Raw genomic sequence first — 21,978 nt, 5'->3', positions numbered from 1 at the left:
ATTAGCTGTGCAGGGTAATTGGCAGTCATAAAATGTCTTGTGCAAATCTGTTTTGAGCAATCATACATTCAGCAGAAACCCAGATGACCCAGATCAATCTAAATGGATTATCAGTAAAGCAACAGAAGTCCATTAAGGATGCCTTACCTCTAGATTCAATTTCCCTAATGCACATATCTACCACCATTGGTCTCTTGGTGAAGTGTGCTTTTACTAGCGTGGTAAGGTCACAGCTGTACACTTTTTTGACATGCTTCAGGTCTGGCTTGCAGTCATTTGGGACCATCTTGGAACATTGCTTGTGCACATTTAAACCACAATCTGAGAGAAAAAAATGAAAACATGATTAGGCTGGTGTTTGCTGAAAGTGTATTCTGAGATCAGTGCTGTGGAGTACAAATGGCTCCGTCAGGATCTGACCTCAGCTCACTACAGTTACTTCTCTTCAGGGCACTTAACCACCAGATACCTGAAGAAGGGACAGCCCTGAAGTCAGAAGGATTTCCTACCCAAGACATTTATTCTGTTTCTAGAAGGGCTAACACAGAGTGACAAGCTTTCCATATGTTTTCTCAAATCAGGAGCTAGGGATCAATTGTGTTCCCCACCACTATTACATACACTGCTGTCACAATGAAGACTTTTCTCCCAAATTACTGGGGATTTCCTAACACCTCTATCTTCAATGTAGCCCTGGATCTGGCACTTTAGACATCTGCTAGGGGAGATGAAGGTAGGGACTGGGTTAAAACAGGCTACAACCCATCTGCAGTGAGCTGGCAAGGCAGTGCCAAAACCTGAGCCACTGCAGGGACAGGTGTGGCAGCCCTGCCCTGCCCTGCCTGGAGGGGAGCTGACCCCTGGCACTGACCCTGTGCCTGTGCTCAGTGCCATCTCTCCTGCCCTGCCATGCAGACTGCCCTGTGCTTGCCAGGAAACAGCTGAGCCCAGCGAGAACAGCACCACATCCCAGTGAGGGTGGCTGCCACGCTCTGCTGGGCACTTGGGACACACAGGGACCCCTGTTCTGCAGCTGTTCCTGCACCCCGCTGCCCTGCCATCCCGAGTGCCCTGCACTGTCACAGCATTAAGGGATGTAGGAGCTTGAGGGATCGATGCCTTGGTGAAAATCTGCACTTTCTTCTCTCACTGCAGGACTGGGTATCTATCTACTAAGAATCCCTTCCTGTTTTGTTCCTGCTGATTTTGCCAATACTTGTACTTCCATTAAAGCTCCAAGTTATGTGACTTAGTTCTTTCCAAAACACTAAATCCCAGAATTCATGGCTAGGCTTAATTTCCACTAAGTCAGCTGCAGCCTGCTGCTAAAAGCACTTTGTTTACTTAAAAGACCTGTAAAACAACCGGATTTGTCACTTAGGATCCTCTGGTTGCAATTAAAGTTTGGCATGTCACCTTCAATCCATCAAAACTTGCTCAGATCCTGCTCCAGATGCAATGGCTGATTAGAATTCTCTGGAGGTCCCTCTGTGCAGGAGTGACCTCGTTCCTCCTGAGGAGCAGGGAATGCACGGGCAGGGAGCTGCGGTGCTGATTTCCCTCCTGGCTGCAGCTCTGTGCTGTGAACCCCCGTGGGCAAAGCCTGGCCACGCACACCCTGCACACCCTGTGCCCAGCCCAGGGCTGCTCTGCCCCAGCTCTGCCCAGCAGAGCCCAGACCCCACTGCTGCCCCTGGGGAGCCTGCTTTGGGCACCCGGGCTCCTCAGTGTTGGCAAAGAGGGAACAGTGACAGCCTTGCTTTCACCCGAGCACTTCTTTAAATCCCACACTTAGGCAAGTGCTCCAAGACCCCAAAGTGACCCCGAAGTGACCACATGCCCAGCATTCTCCCTACCTGCAGCTTTGGGGCACAGAACAAAGAAATCCTGAGCCTGCCAGGCAGCATGGGCAAGGGGAGCCCCTCCTTTGCTTTAAATATCTGTGCCCTGTGCCACATTCTGCCTGAACTTTGAAAAACCAGGTCTTTGTGGGCTTTAAATGGGGAACCCACATTCACTGAAACACATGACCTGGGCAAGGAGAAGCTGTTCTTGCCTCCTCCGGGTCTTGTAGAACCAAAGCAATAAATGTTTGTGGAAATGCACAGGTAAAATAAGTCTTTTTTGGTGTAAGGTTTGAATACTGTGTCATTAGTAACACCAGCACTTTTAAAAACTACAAGACAAAATACTGAATAGGTGCTATTAAAACAGTCTGCTTTCAAAATAAAGACGAAATTGAGGAGTAAAAATAAAAAATAGTCAAATAATTAGACGTAACATCTTAACACGCACACAAGGAAAGCAAATTGAGACCACATAGGAAATCTTAAATCTTGACTTCCTTTATTTAGGAATAAACCTTAACATTGTAATAATAGTATTTACAAATGCAAATATAATTACTGTACATACAATTCCTAAAACTGCCTCAAGAAGCACCTCTTCCAACAAACATGAAATATCTGTCAAAAATGATGTCTACAACACTGGGATGGCAGCACCTCACTCATGAGAACTCATGAAGGATTCTGTGAGTGCAAATTAGCTGCTTCACACAAACAGCAATATAGCTCAGAGTTACATTTCTGGAAACCCAAGGATAATTAAGAATAAAATACACAAGAAAAAAGAAAAAAAACCACATACTCCCAAGTATCTTACACTTGACTTAAACCAATTATTGCCTTGACTGAGATAATCTTAATTATATTTATATACAAGAAAGTTTCAATTCATTAAAATCTCAATTTACAGAGATGTTTTCATTGTGAAAACCTTGCTTCTGACAGTAATTGTGTTATTGCTAATCCCATAGAGTCAGATAGGCTTTGAATCTGACCTCATTAATCCCAGAATAATAATTACAAATGCAGAAGTCAACTTTTCTCCTCTCTCATTTGTTCTTCCTTTGCATTTGATTAGATTTTATGCACTAACCCACTGCTTAAGGGCTTATCAACACTCCTGAGAAACATTTAAAAACTGGAAATATTTCAGATACCTAATGTTTAGAAAATGTGCAAGCCTTATGTTCAGGATTATTGGGCTGTGTGGTGTCCTTGTGATAACTAAGGCTTTTGTGTAAGCACAAAAAACCATCTTTAGCAATTTCATATCAGGAAATATATCAAGGTTATTTCAGTGAATTTACATCAGAAGATGGTATTTTTTTCCAATGAAGAACCTGAAACTCACCAGTGCTGTGCTTCCTGAACCAAGTGGGCCTCTAACCCCAGCTGACAATACTTCATAAAAGGCAGAACATTCATGTCTCAGTCACTTCACTCATCTCTGGTTCACTTGATAACTAAGGATGATGTCTTGCTAACTCCACCAAGCTCAAAAGCACCAGGGCAGGAGGTCAGTCCTCCTCTCCACAGAGCACTGGGAATGTCCCAGTTCTGTACTTAACCATACCCAACTTACCTGTTAGTCCTAAACTACAGGAATTGTAATGCAAACTGAATACTGTTAAATTAAAAAAAGAGTCCTCTGTTCTCACTGCAGATGCTTTGAAAACTACAAAAGCCATTATTTTAGAATCAAGTGGGAAGGAAGAGGAAAGCCAAGTCCTAAATCTCCTAACATACTGCTGTGGGTAAAGTCTTAGGACTGCTTGCCTTGTTTGCATATGAGCTTCATAATTTGGCTTGGTTCATGAAGATCAAAAGGATTAATTTAATTTCAAACAGAGGGTCTATTTACTTTTCATTATGTCAAAATAAATCCAGAATAGCAGCTTTACTATGGATCTAAAGTAACCAGGAGCCTTATCCATTTACAGAACCTGCTGGCTGGTGAGGAGCTTCAGAGAAATCCCCCTAAAGCATTGTATCTGCTGATAAATCCTAGAATAATACAGGACAGATGTAAATGATGCAGTCATGAGCTCTTGCAGTCAACAGTAAAACTTTTGCTGACTTTGGTTAATCAGTTTCACCTTACAGAGATGATTTCTAAGAAGTAGAATTGTAAGTCACTCTTACTGTTGCTTTTACAGTGCTATCAAACTGTGGCCACCTTTCAAATATACCACATGGACCAAAACCAATGCAGTCATAAATTCAAGAGTTTATAGGAAGTTTGGAAATTTAAGGAGGGTGCGCAGAAAGTAATTTTAGATGACAGGTCTGAAAGTCGGTGATAAGCTGCCCTGGCTTTAACAGCATATTGATCTAGGAGTTCAGATGGGCTGTGACATTACTTCTATGGGAAGTAATAAATTTAAAACCAGCCTGACAATAGTTTCCTATGATGCCTAGAATAAGGTCTGGTAATTTTATGGAAACAGCTAATACTGATGTTAGTCCACGGGGCTAAGAGAACAAATAACATGTTCATATTAAATGCATGAGCAAAGCCAACAGATAGATGCATGTTACTACTGCTCTATGAGCACACAGTATAAATATTTGCAGAGACTCAAATATACTTAGCTGTCGTGTTTTGTTATACTGTTGATTTGACTTCAGTCAGTTTTAGATTTCCTCTGGTTTATGATTTACTGGCTAACATGACTGCTGATCATGCTCCATCGGAATGATACTGTGTGTTACATACATCACTCTAATTATATGTCCAAATTATTCCCCCCAAAATTGATGTGTTCTTTCAGTCTGAAGAGCAGCTTTAAGAGCTAAAGGTAGATATACATTATCTGCAAGAAGTCTTGAAAGACTCTCCTGAGGTTTGTGGTAAGTGTGGGAGGGTGGGGAGCACGGAGCTGCAGTGCTGGCACCGAGTGCTGCCTTGGGCAGATCCATTGCAGCACCCACCAGACAGGGCAACACCCTCACACCTGAGCTGACACAGGAACACTGGGCTCTACACAAGCACAACGCACTGGCATCGCTCCTTCTTGCAAGGGTGAACAGGTTAGAAAGCCATTTGCTCTCATACATCACTCATGAGCTCGTAGCTTTTCTTTAAAAATTTAACACCTTTTCTGTAGCAGAGGGAGCAGCGTTTTCTGTTTCCTGGGATGCAGTGTGTTCCAACAGGCAAGTGAAGGCAGCAGCCCCAGTGGCCCCACGTGCTGCACTCTGTGCTTCCAAGCACGATCCAGCGGGGTGCTGTGAAGGTCTGCCCTCTTCCTCCTCCTCAGCTGCGTGGCTGCCACTTGGCTGGCCACACTGGAGCTGCCACAGTGCCTCAGATATGTGCTGTGTGTTCATCTGCAATGCACATCTGGAAGCAACCCTGGTCCCACAAAGAGCCTTAAGCCACTTCACCAAGCAGCCCCATGGCAAAAATTGCTTCCCAGCGTATGAGTATGCTCCCTAAAACCTGCTTACATCCACATCACTGTATCATGCACTACAGGGTACATTGTTTTAAGACAGGAATTTCAAGAGGGCAGCTAGTTACTTGGCAACATAATTACCTAATGCTACCGAAAAATCGGGGCTGATGAAACAAACAGAAAAGCCTATCAAACCAGCCAATATTCCCTTATCTCAAATCACAAGAATACTTACATTTATGCCTCCAAAGTGCTTAGTGACAATGGTTTCATTTTACAGAAGTTTTGAAGGATTAGAGTCAGTTTGTTCAAGAAGTCCCCAGGCTTCCTGCCACGACACCTGCCTACCTCCTCGACAGCTCCCTGGCTGTGCCACCGGCTTCTTCAAGGCTTCCAGGTCTGTGTGGGCTTGGAGATAAAGCTGCTTTTAGGACTTACAGCTTCAAGAATATATAGCTCCAGAACAGCTTCCCCTGGGGAATGGCTCTGAAGCAAGGCTCTGCTGTCTGATTAGCATTTCAAAATTCCGGAGCTCATTCCTTGCAGGAACACCACCAGATCTCGAGCTGGTGGAACAGCTTGTCAGGCAGCACACATCTCCAACAGCATCAGCACCTGCTGATGGGCAGGGGCTGTTGTCCAGCCCCCTTCCCACAGCCCTGACCTCTGTGACTTTGCTTTGCTCCTCTACTGGGCTGTCTGTGCCCGGCATTCCACAGCCAGCAGAATCCGGGTGTTCATCCCAGAAGGAGCTGGGATGTGTTTGTAAGGCACAAGCGTGGGCAGAGGGGAAGCTTCTCATGACTGAGCCATGCAAAATACCCTGAGAGTGGGCAACGTGATGAGAACACCTTGCCTTTCCCTTTGCTGACTTCAGTCACAAGAGCATCAGCTGTTTTTCCAGGCACAGAAAGCGTGAGCACTCTGCCTGCACAATCAGTGCCTGAGGATGCACAGGCTCCTTTGTGCTCCCCTTCATCCTTACACACCAATGGACCAGCACAGGACTGTCCAACACAAAGGATTGCACAGCAAGGCAAAACAAATAGCAAAGGAAATGGGGCAAGTGGAAGACCTCTTTCAATTGTTGGAGAAGGAAATGGAAGAAATGGGGAAATTAAACTCTTAAGCAGTAATTCACAAAACAATCCTGCTTTGAGACTGTACTTCAGCTCTTTTGAAAATGAACTCCAAGATCTTATTGTGGTCAGGGCTGGCAGCAATATTGCTTGGGGTCTGTCAGTGGGAGCTGGTTATCTGCACTCTGATAGTTCAGCTGCAAGTTAATTTCTATCAGTTCTTCAGAGAGAACTTACCTGCTCCAAGGAAAGCAGAAGACAGGAAATGTTACATGTGTAGGAGGCTGAGATAGTCTGGAGCAAAACCATGAAGGCTGCAGAAATGGTGCTTTGTGTACAGCCTCAGAGGGTCGTGCTCACTGGTGTTATTAGGAGCAAACCAAAATACCACCAAAAGCATCCAGGGAAACAGAGATATATATATATAAATATCTTTAGGATAAGCTAATTAATGCTTTATAACCAGCCTGTTAAAAAATAAATCCTCTGATTAAACTGCTTATACACAAGGAACAACAAGCAAAAGCACAGAGGGTATCTAGCTGAAGGAGAGCTCTGATGGGCTGGAGACAGGTGGCAGCTTGACAAATCTACTGATCTGCCAGTCTGCCAGTCCATTTGGGTAGCACAGGAACAGTACCAGCAGTGCTCCACTCTCTGAGAATACACTGGTCTGGAATGCTACTGTGAGTTACATGTTTGTGTCATTCATAAAAAGAACATGCTGGTGCACATCTGCAAATTTTCTTTGAATACCGTTACAGTTTATCTTCTGAACATTGGGATAAGCCCTGTGAACATAGGAGAGCTTTACACAGGAGAAATGTAGCTAAGAATACATTTTTCTAAGTTCATGCATTGGATTTTGTTCTGGGGTAAAATCCTACGTCTTCATTAACTTCTACTGACCTTCAGTGTTTACACAAAGTGATGGCATTATAAATACTTCTTCATTAATTTCTACTTATGGTCAAAGCCTGCAGGAAAGCACACTAGAGATGGAGCATGCCATCAGAAAAAGCAGATTCCTCACACACAGATGTGTCTTCATCTCACAAAAAATTTAAGGGCCTGTGGCTTGGATGCAAAAGTTGGAAGTATGACCCTCTGAGGCAGTAGGGCAGATATTTATTATAAGGATTCCCTCTAGGGAAGCAAATCTGTCTTTAAAGATGCTGATGAAATAAAGACCAGTTTTGAGAGGATGACATTTTAGGAAAAAAAGAAATTATTTCTGTTTTGCTAGATACCTTCAGCAGAAGTCAGACTACATACTACACCCACCAATTAATTTCCTACAGGATCCAAATCCCAGGCATTACTCCAAGTTCTAAGTTTGGAAGACAATGAAGTTCCTCTCACGTTTGGTAGTTTGTATTAATTCCCAAACCTTTGCAGTCCAGATAACACCCAACATCTCATTTCAACCAACAACTACTCATCGGGTGTCCAATGTGGTGCCTACATTTACCTCTTTAAGGTAGGAAAAGACACAGTCCTCCTTCTTTACCTACCGTAAAACCTGAACAAGGATAAGTTAGGGAGAATCCACCTTCCAGGAACTAATAATACAGGACTGCACCTGACAAGATCCTGACCACACTCTAGTCTTTTGGCAGAGACACATTCAGCCATGCTGGACTGAAACAAAGCACGACTCCAGTTGAATTTGCTAAGGCATCCTGCTGGTTGCTATGGCATGTGTACTCCTAGGAGTGTTTAGTTCTGGCTGATAATTTTTTAAAGGATTGGCTTACTTTGTGTAACATAAACTATCAGCCATTAGAAATAAACTCTGTTTTTTCCACTGGCTCTTCCTCCTTTCTGAAATGGGTGACATTTATCTTTGCTGTCCAGTCTTGGACTGTCCTACACTTCTCTTTTTGCATGTTTTTGTGCTTCTGCACAGAATAGGATTTTAAATGGTTGAGAGTAGACTATGCAGTAATCCATTTCTATTTGTTAAACTCATCGCTTCTGTACAGCAAATAAAGTCCTCTTGAGATGTGCAACTATAAAAAGCAAACGCTTTAAAAAGTATAAAATTACCTATGATCCATGCAGTTTTGCTTGTAGGTATTTTCAATAAAATGATTATACAGACCACCAAACAGATTTCATGGATTTCCCTGAAGTGGCATTGAACCCCACTTGATTTCAAGTGGGCTGCATCCTGCTAAAAGCTGTAATTTATTTTTTTTAGTACAAGCCCACTCTGAAAAACAATGGCCTCATGTGGCTCCTGGCTTACTGTGCCTCATTGTTTCCATATTAAAAAGACTCAGTTCAGAAGCAAAATTTACTTTTTTTTTAAAAGCACTGTAAGACCACACAAACTTGGCCAAACTCCCACCACTCAAGGCTGAGCTCCCCTACATTAGTACATTAGCACTGGCTGTGCAGGGCTGCTTTCTGTGTCTGTGCAGCTCCAGTGTTTCCCTGGAATGCCCAGATCTGGGCAGCTTCTGGCTCTGATGGCTGCACGGCCTCAGCTGTGGGAATGGGCACACGCTGCTGCAGCCTCACCCACCCAAATCCTTGCTGACACTTCAGCAAGCATGGTTGTACAATGTGGGATTTTAAAATACAAATAAGATCATAGAAACTACTGGAAGCTACCAACGCTGATGTGAAACCTCACAGAAGACAGAAAGCCCTAATTATAGTTTCTGAACCTATGAAGTCATCTAATACACATCCTTATGCTGCAAGGAGAGAATGGGTGCATGCAGTACTTATTACCATCCTCAGAAGGAGGAAAGAAAACCAGATTTTGGAAGCTTTTGGAAATCCACAATTTAGAAAAATCTGCATAAATCCAGAAAAATCAGCTGTACTTCAGTTAAAAGAAAAAAAAAGGCAGTACAAAATAATAAGCAATTTGGGTTTAATTGTAAAAGTAACAGAATTAATTCCACAGTGTCATGCAGCATTGCAAGCCTTCATACCGTTTATTTCTATTGTTTTTCTGGATCAAAGTTACCTAACATTGATCTGCAAAATATTTGATATCTCTCCTAAATGCCCAAATGGAGGAATCTAAGGCAGGGAATAAATACAGCATACTTACTGATTCAAGTGTAATCAAAAACATACTAATCAGAAAACCAAAATCAAGCTTTCTCTTCTTCTCCTAGCACTGTACACCCTGTATAAAATCAAGAGCAGTAAAACCTACTAACAATCTTCACTCACAAGTGGAGGACATGGCTGCAATCCTGTATTCTTAGTAGAGGAAAAATACTGAGAAAGGAAATGCCATTTTTGCATAATCATGTCTTAAAACAGAGCTGCACTCTCTAATGTGTCCTGGACAGTGCAGACTGTAATGGTAACAACAAAATATTGCATTCAAATAGTTATGGGCGAAGAATTTAAAAACATTTCAATCCTATGTGGCTAGAAATGATTTTAAATATTACATCATTTTGCAGGTCTGTGATAAAAAGCCTTCTTATTTGCTTGAGACAAGACTTCAGAAAGCTTTAGACAGAGCAGATTTTCTTAAATTAGCTTGAAAATTCAGTTTCCAGGGCAACGTAAGCAGGTCTTCATACATCAACATCTCTGCACCATTTTTATAAATACGGTTTGCTAGAATGTCATAAAATACTTTTTAAATACAGCAAACTATTTGGATCACTTTGATCCTTTTCTTTGCCTTTGAAAGAAAGCCGACTGTCCTTTCCTTTCAGAAGAACCTTATCAATAAAGCTGTCCAACTGCTTTCCTTTGGAGAGGCTTTATCCCAGAAATGCCTGCAGTGATACCCAGGCGTGTAATACACTTCTACCAGCACCTGAATGTTTATGTAACATTTCAGCAGGCATCCCTTATGCATCATCCCTTTTCAGTGTGCAAGTAGGAGATGCGATTTAGGGTCTGTGGCATGCTGGGACACAGCTGGTTTATATATAAAATTAACCTGAATGTCTGTTTGACAGAAGCAACGTGGAATTTGCTGAGGTCCACCTTGCCCATCAACATCCCCAATGACTTTCTCACACCTACCAATACATGGAATGGTGTAAAAGAAATCAAGCTAACTATGCATCTACTTTCTCCTCCATTCTAAAAGGGTGGGGGGAAAAAAAATCTCATAATGATGATTGTCTCCTCTCTGTGAGTGCTGGAGGGGTGCTGTGCATCACTCCAGTGAGTCACTTTGACAGATACCTGAAAGCAGCAGCAGCAGAGTGGGCAAATTTCCTCTTTCCATTGAACAGGGAGCAGACTGACCCCAGCCCCAGTGGCATGGCACAGCAGGCTGCACATTACAGAGCTACAGGGTGAGGAATGACTCAGGAAAAGAACACTGAATGACTGTTACCTGCACATTTTACTCCCTGAGCAATGAGGCCCCACATGAAGTTGGCACAGTATTCACACCAATGCGGGCCCCTGAACGTGTGCACCTGGAAGACAGCAGCAGAAAGGAGAATTACAGAAAACGACCCAGCCATTTCACAGACATCAGCATCAATGCATGTAAACAGTGCAGAATTCCTCTTCTTTGAAGGTACCACATGCAGTTTCTGGAAGCTTCCCTTTATCACTGCAGGAAAGGAAGAAAGGAACTAATCTTTGAAGGTACCACATGCAGTTTCTGGAGGAAAGGAAGAAAGGAACTATGAAAGATTTAATAACCAGGACTCTTTCAGACTCTGTGGAAAAGCAGAGTCCTCCATCCCGAGCCATCCAGAGCAGCAGAACTGGGTCTGTGGGGATCTGCTCCAAGCCCAGGTCAGAGAAGAAGGCAAGGCACAGATAGCCCTTCTCCCACCTCTTGGCATCCCTCTGTCTGGGCAAGGAGCCTAGCCACAAGGCAAGGCTTTTGCAGCAACTGTGCAAGAGTTCACTTTTCAATCTCCAATGCCTTCTGCTGTGGCCTCCTCTTCATAAGGCACTGTGTGAAATGGGTACAGGGCTGCAAGATTCCACCTCACATGGAAACAGTCCTGCCAGGCAAAAATACCAGTGCCACACAGAAATACTGTAAATTTGCCTAGAGACTTTCCAATTTAGAATAACTCCAACAGGAAATTAATTTTCTTCAGACTAATGCTACATATTGAAAAACCCAAAATAAAAAAAAAAGAATCCACTGAACCAGGAAAAAATTCAAAGCTAAAGAATTAAAAAAAACCCCAATGCTGCTTTCATTCCTGGCTCACATGCTTGTTACAAATCCTGCAGCCACCATTAACTGCTTCTGATTTCATTCTGATAAAGCTCCTGCTGTAAGAAACCACAGGATTCTTTACAGAGAAAATCATTACTTCCTTAGCCAGTGTAAAAGGCTTTGAGCTGCTATTTAGAATAGACAGGCTGAAAATAAAATTAGTAGCTGATGATCATAAAGAAATGAAATTTGCAGTGAAATACAGCAAAACTGCTTTAGGCTGGAGTCACACAGCTCCTCCAAGTTACTGAGCAGGCAGTAACCTCACGTGTGTGCAGCGCCCGGTCGGATCAGTGTGGAGCAGGAGAGAGAAGGAGCTGCTGGAAGTGTTTGTTCCTGACAGCTGCACACAGCTCTGGTTATGAACACTGAAAGGCAAAGTGGCCTGACTGAGGAGGCAAGTGCCACTGATGGAAGAGGCAGCTGGATCCAGCTGGCACCCCCACGAGTGACAATTCAGGCCACAGCTCCGTTCTGGCTACAGGATTGTCTGCAGCCTCCTGGGTACCCTCAGAGCAGCAGTGACATTGCTGAGGCAGTCTGGAAACTTACTGCTGAATTCACCAAGTAATTCACATCCACATCTGTGCCAAGTGATTCCTGATTGCCTGGTCCAAAGCGAGCACAGCTCCCAGTGCCCTGCCCTGCCTGTCCCCACCCATCCCACTCGCCCCTGGAAGGTGAGATGTGCTCCACGAGGCCTCTTCTCCCTGCAGATCTGGCTGACTTCCACAAACCAAATGATGACAAGACTGTCAGCAGCTGTACTCTCCATTTTCTTTCTTCCTCTCACCACAAAGAGATTTTTCACACCATTCATTTCATTACCCACCTGCACTACCCACATCCTTTTGACTTTCTTCCTCAGATTGGTGGTTTTTATCCGGGTTTTTGGCAGTCTTCTCTTCCCAGAATAAGAACATTCTAATACCCTGAAGCAAAGCATTGTGCTTTAATGCCTGCAGAACTAACAGAACTTTTTCAGGGAAAAAAAAGAAGGCATAATTTGGGTCACCATATTTTTTTTGGGTCAAATTTCCCTGAAACATACCCTTTAAAATACTTCTCAAAAATCCTGTCAAGGAAAATTGAAACAAAATTGCCATTTCAGAAATCTGAAAAATAATGAATTTATTTTCACAATATTTTTCAGTTTCCTAAGTTGCTTTGATTTCATTATCTCTGGTTGCACAAAGGAGGGGAACTTTGTTTTGTTCCTTAAAATGCTGACGAATACATTATTAGTTCTTTCTAAATAAAAAGAATTATACTATCCTACCTTGTGCCTCTGTGGTTGCTGATTTCAATTCATCAAACATCAAATCACTGAATGTTCTATTTGCTGAAGCATTTCTAATGCTGTCCTTAGGTGCTGGAGTCCCAGCTTAGCTTCTCCAGAGCCACCCCCAGTGCTGACACTCATTAAAGCTCAGATGTCCTATCTCTAACTGGCTGTTTTAACAGTGAACATTCTTCCTTCTTGGCCTCTTGTTCCCCACCAGGGTCTGCATGTTTCCATCTCCTGATTCTCTTTAGAAACTCTTCTGCAGGATCTATCACATCCCAAATCTGCCACTCCAACCTTTTGCCTCCATTTTTAATATGATGAACTTTTCTAATGAGCTCAGTTTCTCTTACATGTAGTAGCTGTGATTCACCTAGATTCTACCACAGCCAGTTCCCCGGCATCACCCTGGCTCTCAGCCTGCTCCTCAGAAGAGTTTTCATGACTCATCATCACCTTAAAAACGACAAGGACAAGGTGGACTCTCCTCTTCCCTACCAACACTGCATGTGCTGGTCACCCTTCACAACACCAGGACTGACTCTGTCCTTCAGAACCACTGTCTCAGCAGCATTGGCATTTCTGCCTCATCCCATGCAGCCAGGCTTCATCCAAACACTGAAATGACTTTCCATATAATCAGCTGGATTTACCCAGAGCCTGCTCTGCTTTATGCTGCCCCATCCAAATTACTATTTCTTATCCATTATTCTGATTGCAAACTCAAAGCAGATTAAAAGGTGAGGGTAGGTTTTTCTGTGTCCCGTGATGCGCCGCCTTGCTTCATCCTTTCTATGAGATGGGAGGTTCTCTGCCAATATTAAACAGGAGGCCCAAAGGTCACAATGTCCTCCCAGCCCTGGTGTAAACAGCTCTACAAGATCAGCTCTGAAGCCTCTGTTTCTGAGGGGGTTCTGAGCAGTGCTTTCTTTTCCCAGAGCATCAATATTCCCACTTCTGTGGAGTGGAACTGGACACCTAACCCTGCTCTGAATACACACCCTCCCTGGGAATTAAATCAGACACAGTGAGTGATGCCAGGAAATACTGAAAAATTTGTCCTCTGAGGTAGGTCAGAACAGCCTCTAATCCTAGAGGATGGGTGGGGTCTGGCAGCTAAAAAACACCTTAGCATCCATCCCTTTGCTAGTTCAAGAGCCAGTACTTGCAAACAATATTGTATTTATCATATAACACTGTTTAACACAGCATTCTAGTTTTATATTCAATTCCCCATTCTAAAAACTAGCCAAGCAATTTGTCTGTTTTCAAAACTAAAAGATGATTTTCAGAAAAATTTCTAAAAACACACCCAGCAGAGTCCCAGAGATCCTGACTTAAATTACAAGGGGTTTCTTTCCCCTTGTAAAAAAGAGCATCTGCCATATGCAGATTTTTACTGTCTCATAAAATGTGAGAGAGCGGGATTGCCAAGTGTGGCTTTAAATCTCCCAATCCATCCATTCTCACACCCACCCAAAAATCTTCATTTCTTTCTGTCCAAATGGGAATAATTTTTTTTAAGAATCTGGAAAATAAATGAGTGGGAGAGCAAATTAAACTGGTTTTAATCTTAATTTGTAAAATTCCAAAAGAAAATCAATTTAAAAGAAAAGTCTAGATAATTTTAAAGAAAAATATCTACTTCAGAAACTACATAAAATACCATTACTAAGCTGTCCTGCAAGTCTGAGGCAAGAAGAGAGCCTCACGTTAGGTTTATACCCTGGGCATTTCTATTTTGAACTCTCCTGCACTATCAGCAAGGCATAATAAACATGTAACTGCTGTGAACCACGTAGGAGAAGCTTTTTGCTCAGCCTTAAAAAGTATTTACAAGGAAAAATAGCTTAATTCTTGTGATTAACAACTCCGAGTGTTAGAAAACGTCACTCATTTTTGTTTTGTAGTTAATTCAATTTTTTAGAAAGGACAAAATTTCAGGAGAACCAAATAAAAAATGACGCAGTGGCTCTGACAGCAGATCCTACCACAAGCTGTGAACTGCTCAAGCAGATCTCTCCCCATTTTTTCTCAGGTTCTATAAAGATCACTGTTGAAGTTAGTTACCTTGTTACTCCACTTATTTTTTATGCTTTTGGTTTTTCCAAGGCAGTTATTCAGCTGTCCTTGATTGCTAACTGAAGATCAGGAATGAGCCAGCAGATAATTTTTATTCTTAACTGGAGACCTACGTTTTATCATTTGTCAAGGCAGGGAGGAAGAAAATGGGAAAATATCAGTGAAGTGCTGTGCAAATGTGATATGAGGGAAGATGGTGGATCAAGAGAGCTTTAGCAAAGCCACTGACAGGAAGAAAACAGGATTGGAATTGAAAAACTATGGTTACAGAAAAGCAGCACCGAGCACATAAAACAGAAGTGTTTGGGACAGTATACAAAGAAAGCTTCCTTTGTTGAGAGGCTGCTGCCACAGTCTCACTGAATGCTTATTCCATCAGACCCTGCTCCCTACAGAGCACCTCTTCACAGCCCTCCACATCAAACTGCTGGTCAGAGTAACAGGGTCTGGGAAACCCAGGCATTACCATCTGTTGTGGGATGGAATACATCACCATGAAAAAGGACGGAAAAAAATTGCTGCTCTATACTCTTGGGCTACCAGAGCCTTACACTTCAGGCAGAAGCCTTGTTGGGGCTCAGAGAGGAGACCAAGTCCACCAGGGACTGAACACACCCCCAGCATTTGCACCACACAGCACTCCAAAGGTTCAGGTCTGCTGGCTATACTGTTCTTCAAACAAATTCCCAAGGATGATGAGGCACTGCTGATGGAGACAGTCAGCTCAGTGGTCCTAGTTGATTTGCAATTCCATCAGCTGAATTCTGCCTATTGGGGTTTTACCAAGCTTTAAACTGAATATGGGAGACATTGTAAATCCCAATTAGAACGATGAACTCAGCCTGTATTATTAACATCTGTTTTCCCTGTCACAGCTGATTGTATCAGGCACTGAGCACACCCATGCTGGCATCCAATAGGCACTGTCCTTTTCATCCATCCCTGGTCCAGACAGAGATTGCCTGGACGTGAAGGGTAAAGAAGAGATATGAGTGAGAAACTCAACCATCAGTTTGTGCAATGCTTCCATTTGTCCTTGTATCTATTATGATGATTAGATAGTGCCTCTAAAACAAGGGTCTCAAATACTCCAGCACATGGTAATTCTCCTGTGAGGAAAATATTGCTGCTGACAAGTAATCTGAGTAGCAAGAAGACTGCCATGACAACCCACATGGCAGAGCAGTACCTGCAAGGCAACTGCTTTCACGTGAAGGTGTAACAGAAATGAATGTTAACTGAGAGCATGGAACAGACCTTCTCCAGAGCTAGAGCTCACTCTGCTTAGCCCAGCTGGGGTGTTAGCCATGGGGAGCCAGCCCGGGAGCTCCCCAGTGCCTTTGTGCAGCAGTTCTGGAGAGGAGAGATGCTGTCAGAGCGTGGGGTATAAATAGCATCGTTATCGCCGCTGGGGCACTGGGAATGTGGAGCAGGACAACCTCCCTCAACATCCTCACCCACTTGGAGCCAGAAGCGCTGTCAGGTCTTGTTTACTCTCTGTTTGCACTGCCTGTGTCAGCAGAGATGGGAACAACAGGAAATTGAGGTTAGTTTGTGCTCTACAAGAGCCGAAGTGAGAAATGAGAATTGCAGGTTGTTGGCTTTTTTGCTTGTAAATTGAGTGAAAATGGCCACCTTTCCTTGAGGATGGAATAGCAGATTTTCTTTAAATTGATATCTGGAAACAGGAACATCTTGCATTTTATTCCAAGTCTAACTTACTTGATCCGTGCCATACAAAAAATTCTGAAACTAGAGGTGAAAATTGAATATAATCCTTAGAATTAGAATTGCATATACACATGTAAATAGAATATAAATCCCTGAGAGATTCCTAAATGAATGCTTTTGCCATGATCCTAAGGCTAACATGGAGGAAAAGCTGTTGATGATGAGAGAGCATAACATGCACTAGAAGCTTCTAGAGGCAAAGTCCCAGTCCTCCCCAGAAAAGCACTTCCTAGCCTTGCCAGAGAAATGAGCTGGTCTGGCTTTGGGCTGTGCACAAGGCAAACTCACAGGATTCACATATGCAGACTAAAAAACTGCTGGTGTGGTGGGAAGAAATTACAGCCCAAATAAATGAAGTATTTAGAATAAAGGCTTTCTCTCTCTCTTTTTTTTTTTTTTTAATCAACGGCAAAGCATGAATTCAGGGACTAGCACTAGGAAACCAGAAAGGTTTAAATAACATTGTGCTATTTGGAATCTGTTTTGGAAAAAAAAAAAGTGCAAGTAACATTAAATAAATACTTTAGGAGACTAAAATCCATCAATGACTAAAAGCTTTTCTGGATTGAACTGTCTTATAACTGAGTTTCAGAAGGAACAACATAGAGTTTTTGAGGTCTTCTCAGAAGTTTTTTTCCAGTTATATTCTCCAGGTATTTTCTATGCCTTTAAACCATTTTCCCCCCTCAAGTCCTAGGAGTCTAATAGAAACATTAAATTTCCTGAGGTGTCCTTATCTGTGGGAACACACACTGACTCTCCCCAGGGATTATGCTAGAGGCACCCAGCTCTCTCTCTCTCTCTCTCTCTAAATATTTATATTAGTGCAGTGGCTCAATTAAAGATATTTAAAAAAATGTCCAGTGCCAGTTCTGTTCCTAATAAAAAATCCAGCATCTTCTTTTCAGTGGAGCTAGATCAATTTACCCCAAATCAGCTTCTGCCCCAGTTTTCAGAACATCAGAAATAGAAATGAGTTCATGTCAGAAGTCACAGAAAAATGGCTCTGCTTAATATAGTATGAGTTTGTTATAGTTTCTGGCCTTTTTGAAGCACTTCTGCATTTTCCATCTCCCAGTTTCCCAGTGTTTAGGCATGGCTCTACTGAGAAGCTCTCTTGAATAAGATGTGGCATAGAAGTGATTTGCTACGACTTCTTACAGTAGCAAAGCACCCAGCATATGTTCAATTATCCCAGTAAAATCTGGGGCAGGGCCAGATGGGTTAATTTGTTTCCAAGATGTGATACAAATTTCATGAGCAGAGTAACTCTTGTTAATATCAGCAGTCTCTTCATTAAAGTGATGCCTGAGTCTGTCTGTACTAGCAAAGTCTTTCCAGGGACTGGTCCTCACCTGAGCCTTCACTCCTTGTGCATATTTAAGGTAATATTCCACCTCCAGTTATTTCTGCAAAAAATGTTGTCTCCGGTCTGGAGCTCCCCATTTGGCCTTTCAAATCCTCAAACAGAAAGCCAGGATACTGCTTCAGTCGAGGAGGGGGATGAGGAATCCTAACAAACAAGGCTCATCAGCAGCTTGGCTGACTCACTTCAAGCAACCATGGAAAAACATCTCTCTGGAAGAACTATTGGCTTGAAAGGGAATCATGTTGTTAATGTTGACTGATTTAGCAAGCAGCCTTGCAACTGTTATTTTTTACAATTAACTGACTGTGCCCTCAGCACTAGTAAGACAGCATGAGAGTACCCAGCACTGCACAAAGAGATAGCAAAAGATGAGTCTTCTGGAGATAGATCTGGTTTGTGAAATGCAAGAGAGAAACAAGACAATATCCTGGATAAAATGATGCACGGGGGCACAGCTTTCAGTCCAGCCCTGACAGGCACAGACACCTTCTTGCTTCAGTGAAGCACCATGGCACTAACCCAGGCAGAAGAGTGGGTCTGTGCCTTGGACTAGCAGCAGTAAGAAAACACCTGCAGGGTGTTCTGCTGGCTCAAGGCATCAGGAGCCAGAGATGTCTGAAGGAATACCTGTAACCAGCCAAGGGAGCTAAAACTTCCCCAGGGCCTATGAGTCACAAAAGCTGAAGGGGAGTGAAGACCTTTAAGGTGTTTTGTCCAGGCTTATTTTAAATTTGCCAAGTGATGAGGAGATTATTGCACTGACTGACAAATGTCACAACCCAGGAGATTTCTTGTTGTTAATCTCAGATTTTCACCTTTCTCTTCCTTTGAAACTATCATCCCATTAATCCCAGCTCCTCTTCCACAACTGCCCTCCTTACCCAGAACATTTTTCAAGCACAGTTTGATCTCCTTCCCCAGCCCCATGCAAACAGCAGGCGAAAGAGTGAGGTCAGTGCCCAAGTCCAAAGCACAGCACCAGGTGGTGAGGAGATGCACAAGACAGTCCATGTCAGATAGGGTGGACCCAGGGCAGAAGATACCTTATTAGATGCACCTTTTTATCAGCAAAAAACTAGGGGATGTTTTGAAACAAACCAAGAGCAGAAATGGAGAGACGAGGAGAGGAAGAGTGGGAAAGTGCAGAGGACTGAGCAAGGGGAATCCTGTGTTCACTACCCTAATAAACTGCCTCACCAGAGAGAGAAGATGGAGAAAACCTTAAACCCTTCTTGGATAACTTGGCTATCTAAGTCTTTTGGGCTAGAGCCCACTTCACACCTTCCAACCCAGAGCTGGTCCTCCCCTGGTCCTCCTCTCATTTTCCATCCACATGGCATCTTGCCCCTTTTCTCTTCAGATTTACTGTTCCTCTATTGCCTTAATCTCCTCCTCCTTCTGCCTGCCCAGAAGTGCCCAGCTGCTTCCTATCCTTAAACCTATTGAATAGATTAAATATCAGCTGGGTAAAAAATTTGATTTTAATTTACAAGCTATCACAGTTATTGCCTTTTGGGGACAATATAAGCAACTATGAGAACTGTAAGGGACAGTAAAAAGCATTCTTATTGGTAGGATATAGGAGTAAAATTTATGAGAATGATTAAGTATTAATCTATTTTGGTTACTTCTATGAAGTTACAGAACTTTTTAACTCTTCTGTTACAGAACTTTCCCCTGTGATTATTCCCCTGGCTTCAGCTATGCTCCTTGTCAGCACTTCCAAGAGCACAGGTCTCCCAGAGCTTCCAAATAAAAGATGCTCTTGTTCACTTACACTGGGTGGAAGAACGAGCTTGATATCCATCACACACAGACACCCCTGTCCATATTGATACATTTGTACCACAATGGTATCTGTGGGGAGATTTATTCCCCATAATGGTAAGTGAATTGAAAGAAAGTAAAAGCCTTTCTGTGAGAAAAGGTGGGGCTGAAATTTTGAGGACGATGAAGTGACTGTCCTCATTTGGTCTAAGGATTCATTTTACAAGAGATCTCATTCAGTGTGCTGGATTTTAGGAAAACACAGTAAACAGAGGGAAACCAAAAGTAATCCAAATATGCAAAAAGACAGACCCAATCAAGTCACACTCATGTCAAATTCCATTATTCAATTAGAGCTAAATAAAATGCTCTATCAAACAATGTAAGTCTCTTTAATCTGATATATTTGAATTATTAGAAAATGGATCTTTTACAATAGATTTATAGAGAAGAACACAGAAATATTAATTTAATTTTTTTTATAACTTGGAAAAGGCAAAAATATGCTTAAAAGGAGAATACTTTTCACATCTAGCTTTCATCCTAAAGGACACACATTTAAAACTCAGTCAGAACTGACATTTACAAATAATCATTCCTTTCTTTACTTATGGAGATTAATTTAAGAGAATTCAGGCACTCTATATTTGCATTTGAGATGTGCTCATGAGAGACCAGACTTCCCCAGCCAGGAGAATATTACAGAGTTGGAGATCATTACCAACCAGCTCTGCCTGCAGAGCTCCCTGTCACCCTGGCTACCCAGCCTGTTCCCTTCAGGCAAGAGACAACTCACATTCCAGGAGATTTAAGTAAGATTAAATCCTCTCAAAAACCCTGCCATGTCAGCACTCCCAGTAAAACTGTCTTTACATTCTTCTTTCAAACAACGCTTGGAGCAAAACATAGGTTAATGGATTTATTCAGGAGACCTCTTGATGATTTAAAAGCAGCTTTCATGTTCACCCCTCCCCTAGGCACTGCACTCCTGTAATGAGGATTCACTACACTGCCCCTCTGCCACCATGCTCCTCTACCTGAGCCTTGTGCAGGAAACAGAGTCTGAGCGTTCAAACTGCACCTGAGCCCCAATACCCACCCCACAGAGGCAGGAGGTGCAGGGAGAACTGAGATCCCTCAGCTGTGAACTCTGGGATGTTTGCTAACCACAGGCTGCCTCTGGAGTGGCTGCAGCTGTCACCTTCCCTCCCCCAAGAAAACACCGCTGCTTGTTGTGCGTGTGTGGTTCTCCATTTCTCCTCTCTCTAGCAGGATGCTGCAGCATTTCCAGTATAAAAGGATTTTTGAGACCCCTTTATTTCTGTGAGCAGCGATGTGACTGACCAAAGAAGCTGCTGGGAGAGGGTGAGGGCTCCCTGTCTGATGCCTGGTGCCTGCAGCACACACAGCAGCTTAGCTGCAGAGGTACAGAGCAGCGGACACACTCCTGTTTGCTGTGGAGCCTCTGGGGACAGCAGTCACTGCTGATTAGCTGAACTGGATAAATTTATTTAATTTCTGAGTTGTTTTTTCTTAGCTTGTTACAAAAGTCTAGGTTGAAGACTCTGGGCCTGACATTTCCTTCCTCTCCACATGGGTGGCAGATTTGCTGCTTGGCAGGCAACCTAGGAGACTCATGCAGACATTTTAAATGATGACATCTATACATGTGAGGAAAAAACCCTGACAGATGCAAAGAAATTATAAAGGAGAGAAGCACACAAGCTAACATTCATTTTAGAGCCATACTTGCTAAGAGCTTATGTTTTTGCTTTTTATTCTGATGGGAGAGTGGACACATTTAGAGTTCATGAATGCCAGCAGCATTCCTTCCATGGGAAGGTTGGTTGCAGCACACCCTGTAAGGAGCTTCTCCCCTTCTAGTCTTTTACAGCAGAAATCATCTGTGAAAGGCAACTCCATTCCACTGACGTGAGAATACACTTCTCAAGGCATATTTTTCTGGCAACAGTATGTATAAAGGAACTGCAGTACAACTATTATAAAGAAAACAATCTGTGTGGAAAGTTTATGCCATGGCTATGACCTTGGAGCAGACATACAGTCTGTTTTTGGAAAAGACTGGAAAACTCACAGCTCTGAAACTTTCCATGGAAGAAAAAGAAATAAACAAACCCGAATGAATGAAAATCAGGTTATCAGATTATTTTCAAAACAGGTATGTTTCAGGATGTTAAAGAAAAGCAACCAGGGAACACAGATGTGCAAAATTAAATA

The 21,978-nt window shown here is 42.8% G+C and overlaps 1 protein-coding gene across 2 annotated transcripts in view; it reads right to left on the bottom strand.

Annotated features, from left to right (window-relative positions):
* CHN1 (chimerin 1) overlaps positions 1-21,978 on the bottom strand; it is a 57,237-nt gene that overhangs the window by 5,006 nt on the left and 30,253 nt on the right. For both annotated transcript variants that reach the window (XM_039712614.1, XM_039713395.1), the window contains 2 exons: positions 10,655-10,739; positions 148-321 (listed from right to left, as the gene is read on the bottom strand). In XM_039712614.1, coding sequence (XP_039568548.1) covers positions 148-321; positions 10,655-10,739 — 259 coding nt within the window. The remainder of the gene's footprint in view (positions 1-147; positions 322-10,654; positions 10,740-21,978) is intronic.

This window comes from Passer montanus, unplaced genomic scaffold (genome assembly GCF_014805655.1).
Source record: "Passer montanus isolate IOZ18808 unplaced genomic scaffold, ASM1480565v1 scaffold1, whole genome shotgun sequence".
In the NCBI taxonomy this organism is placed as follows: domain Eukaryota; kingdom Metazoa; phylum Chordata; class Aves; order Passeriformes; family Passeridae; genus Passer; species Passer montanus.
This window is presented reverse-complemented; position numbering and strand designations above follow the sequence as displayed.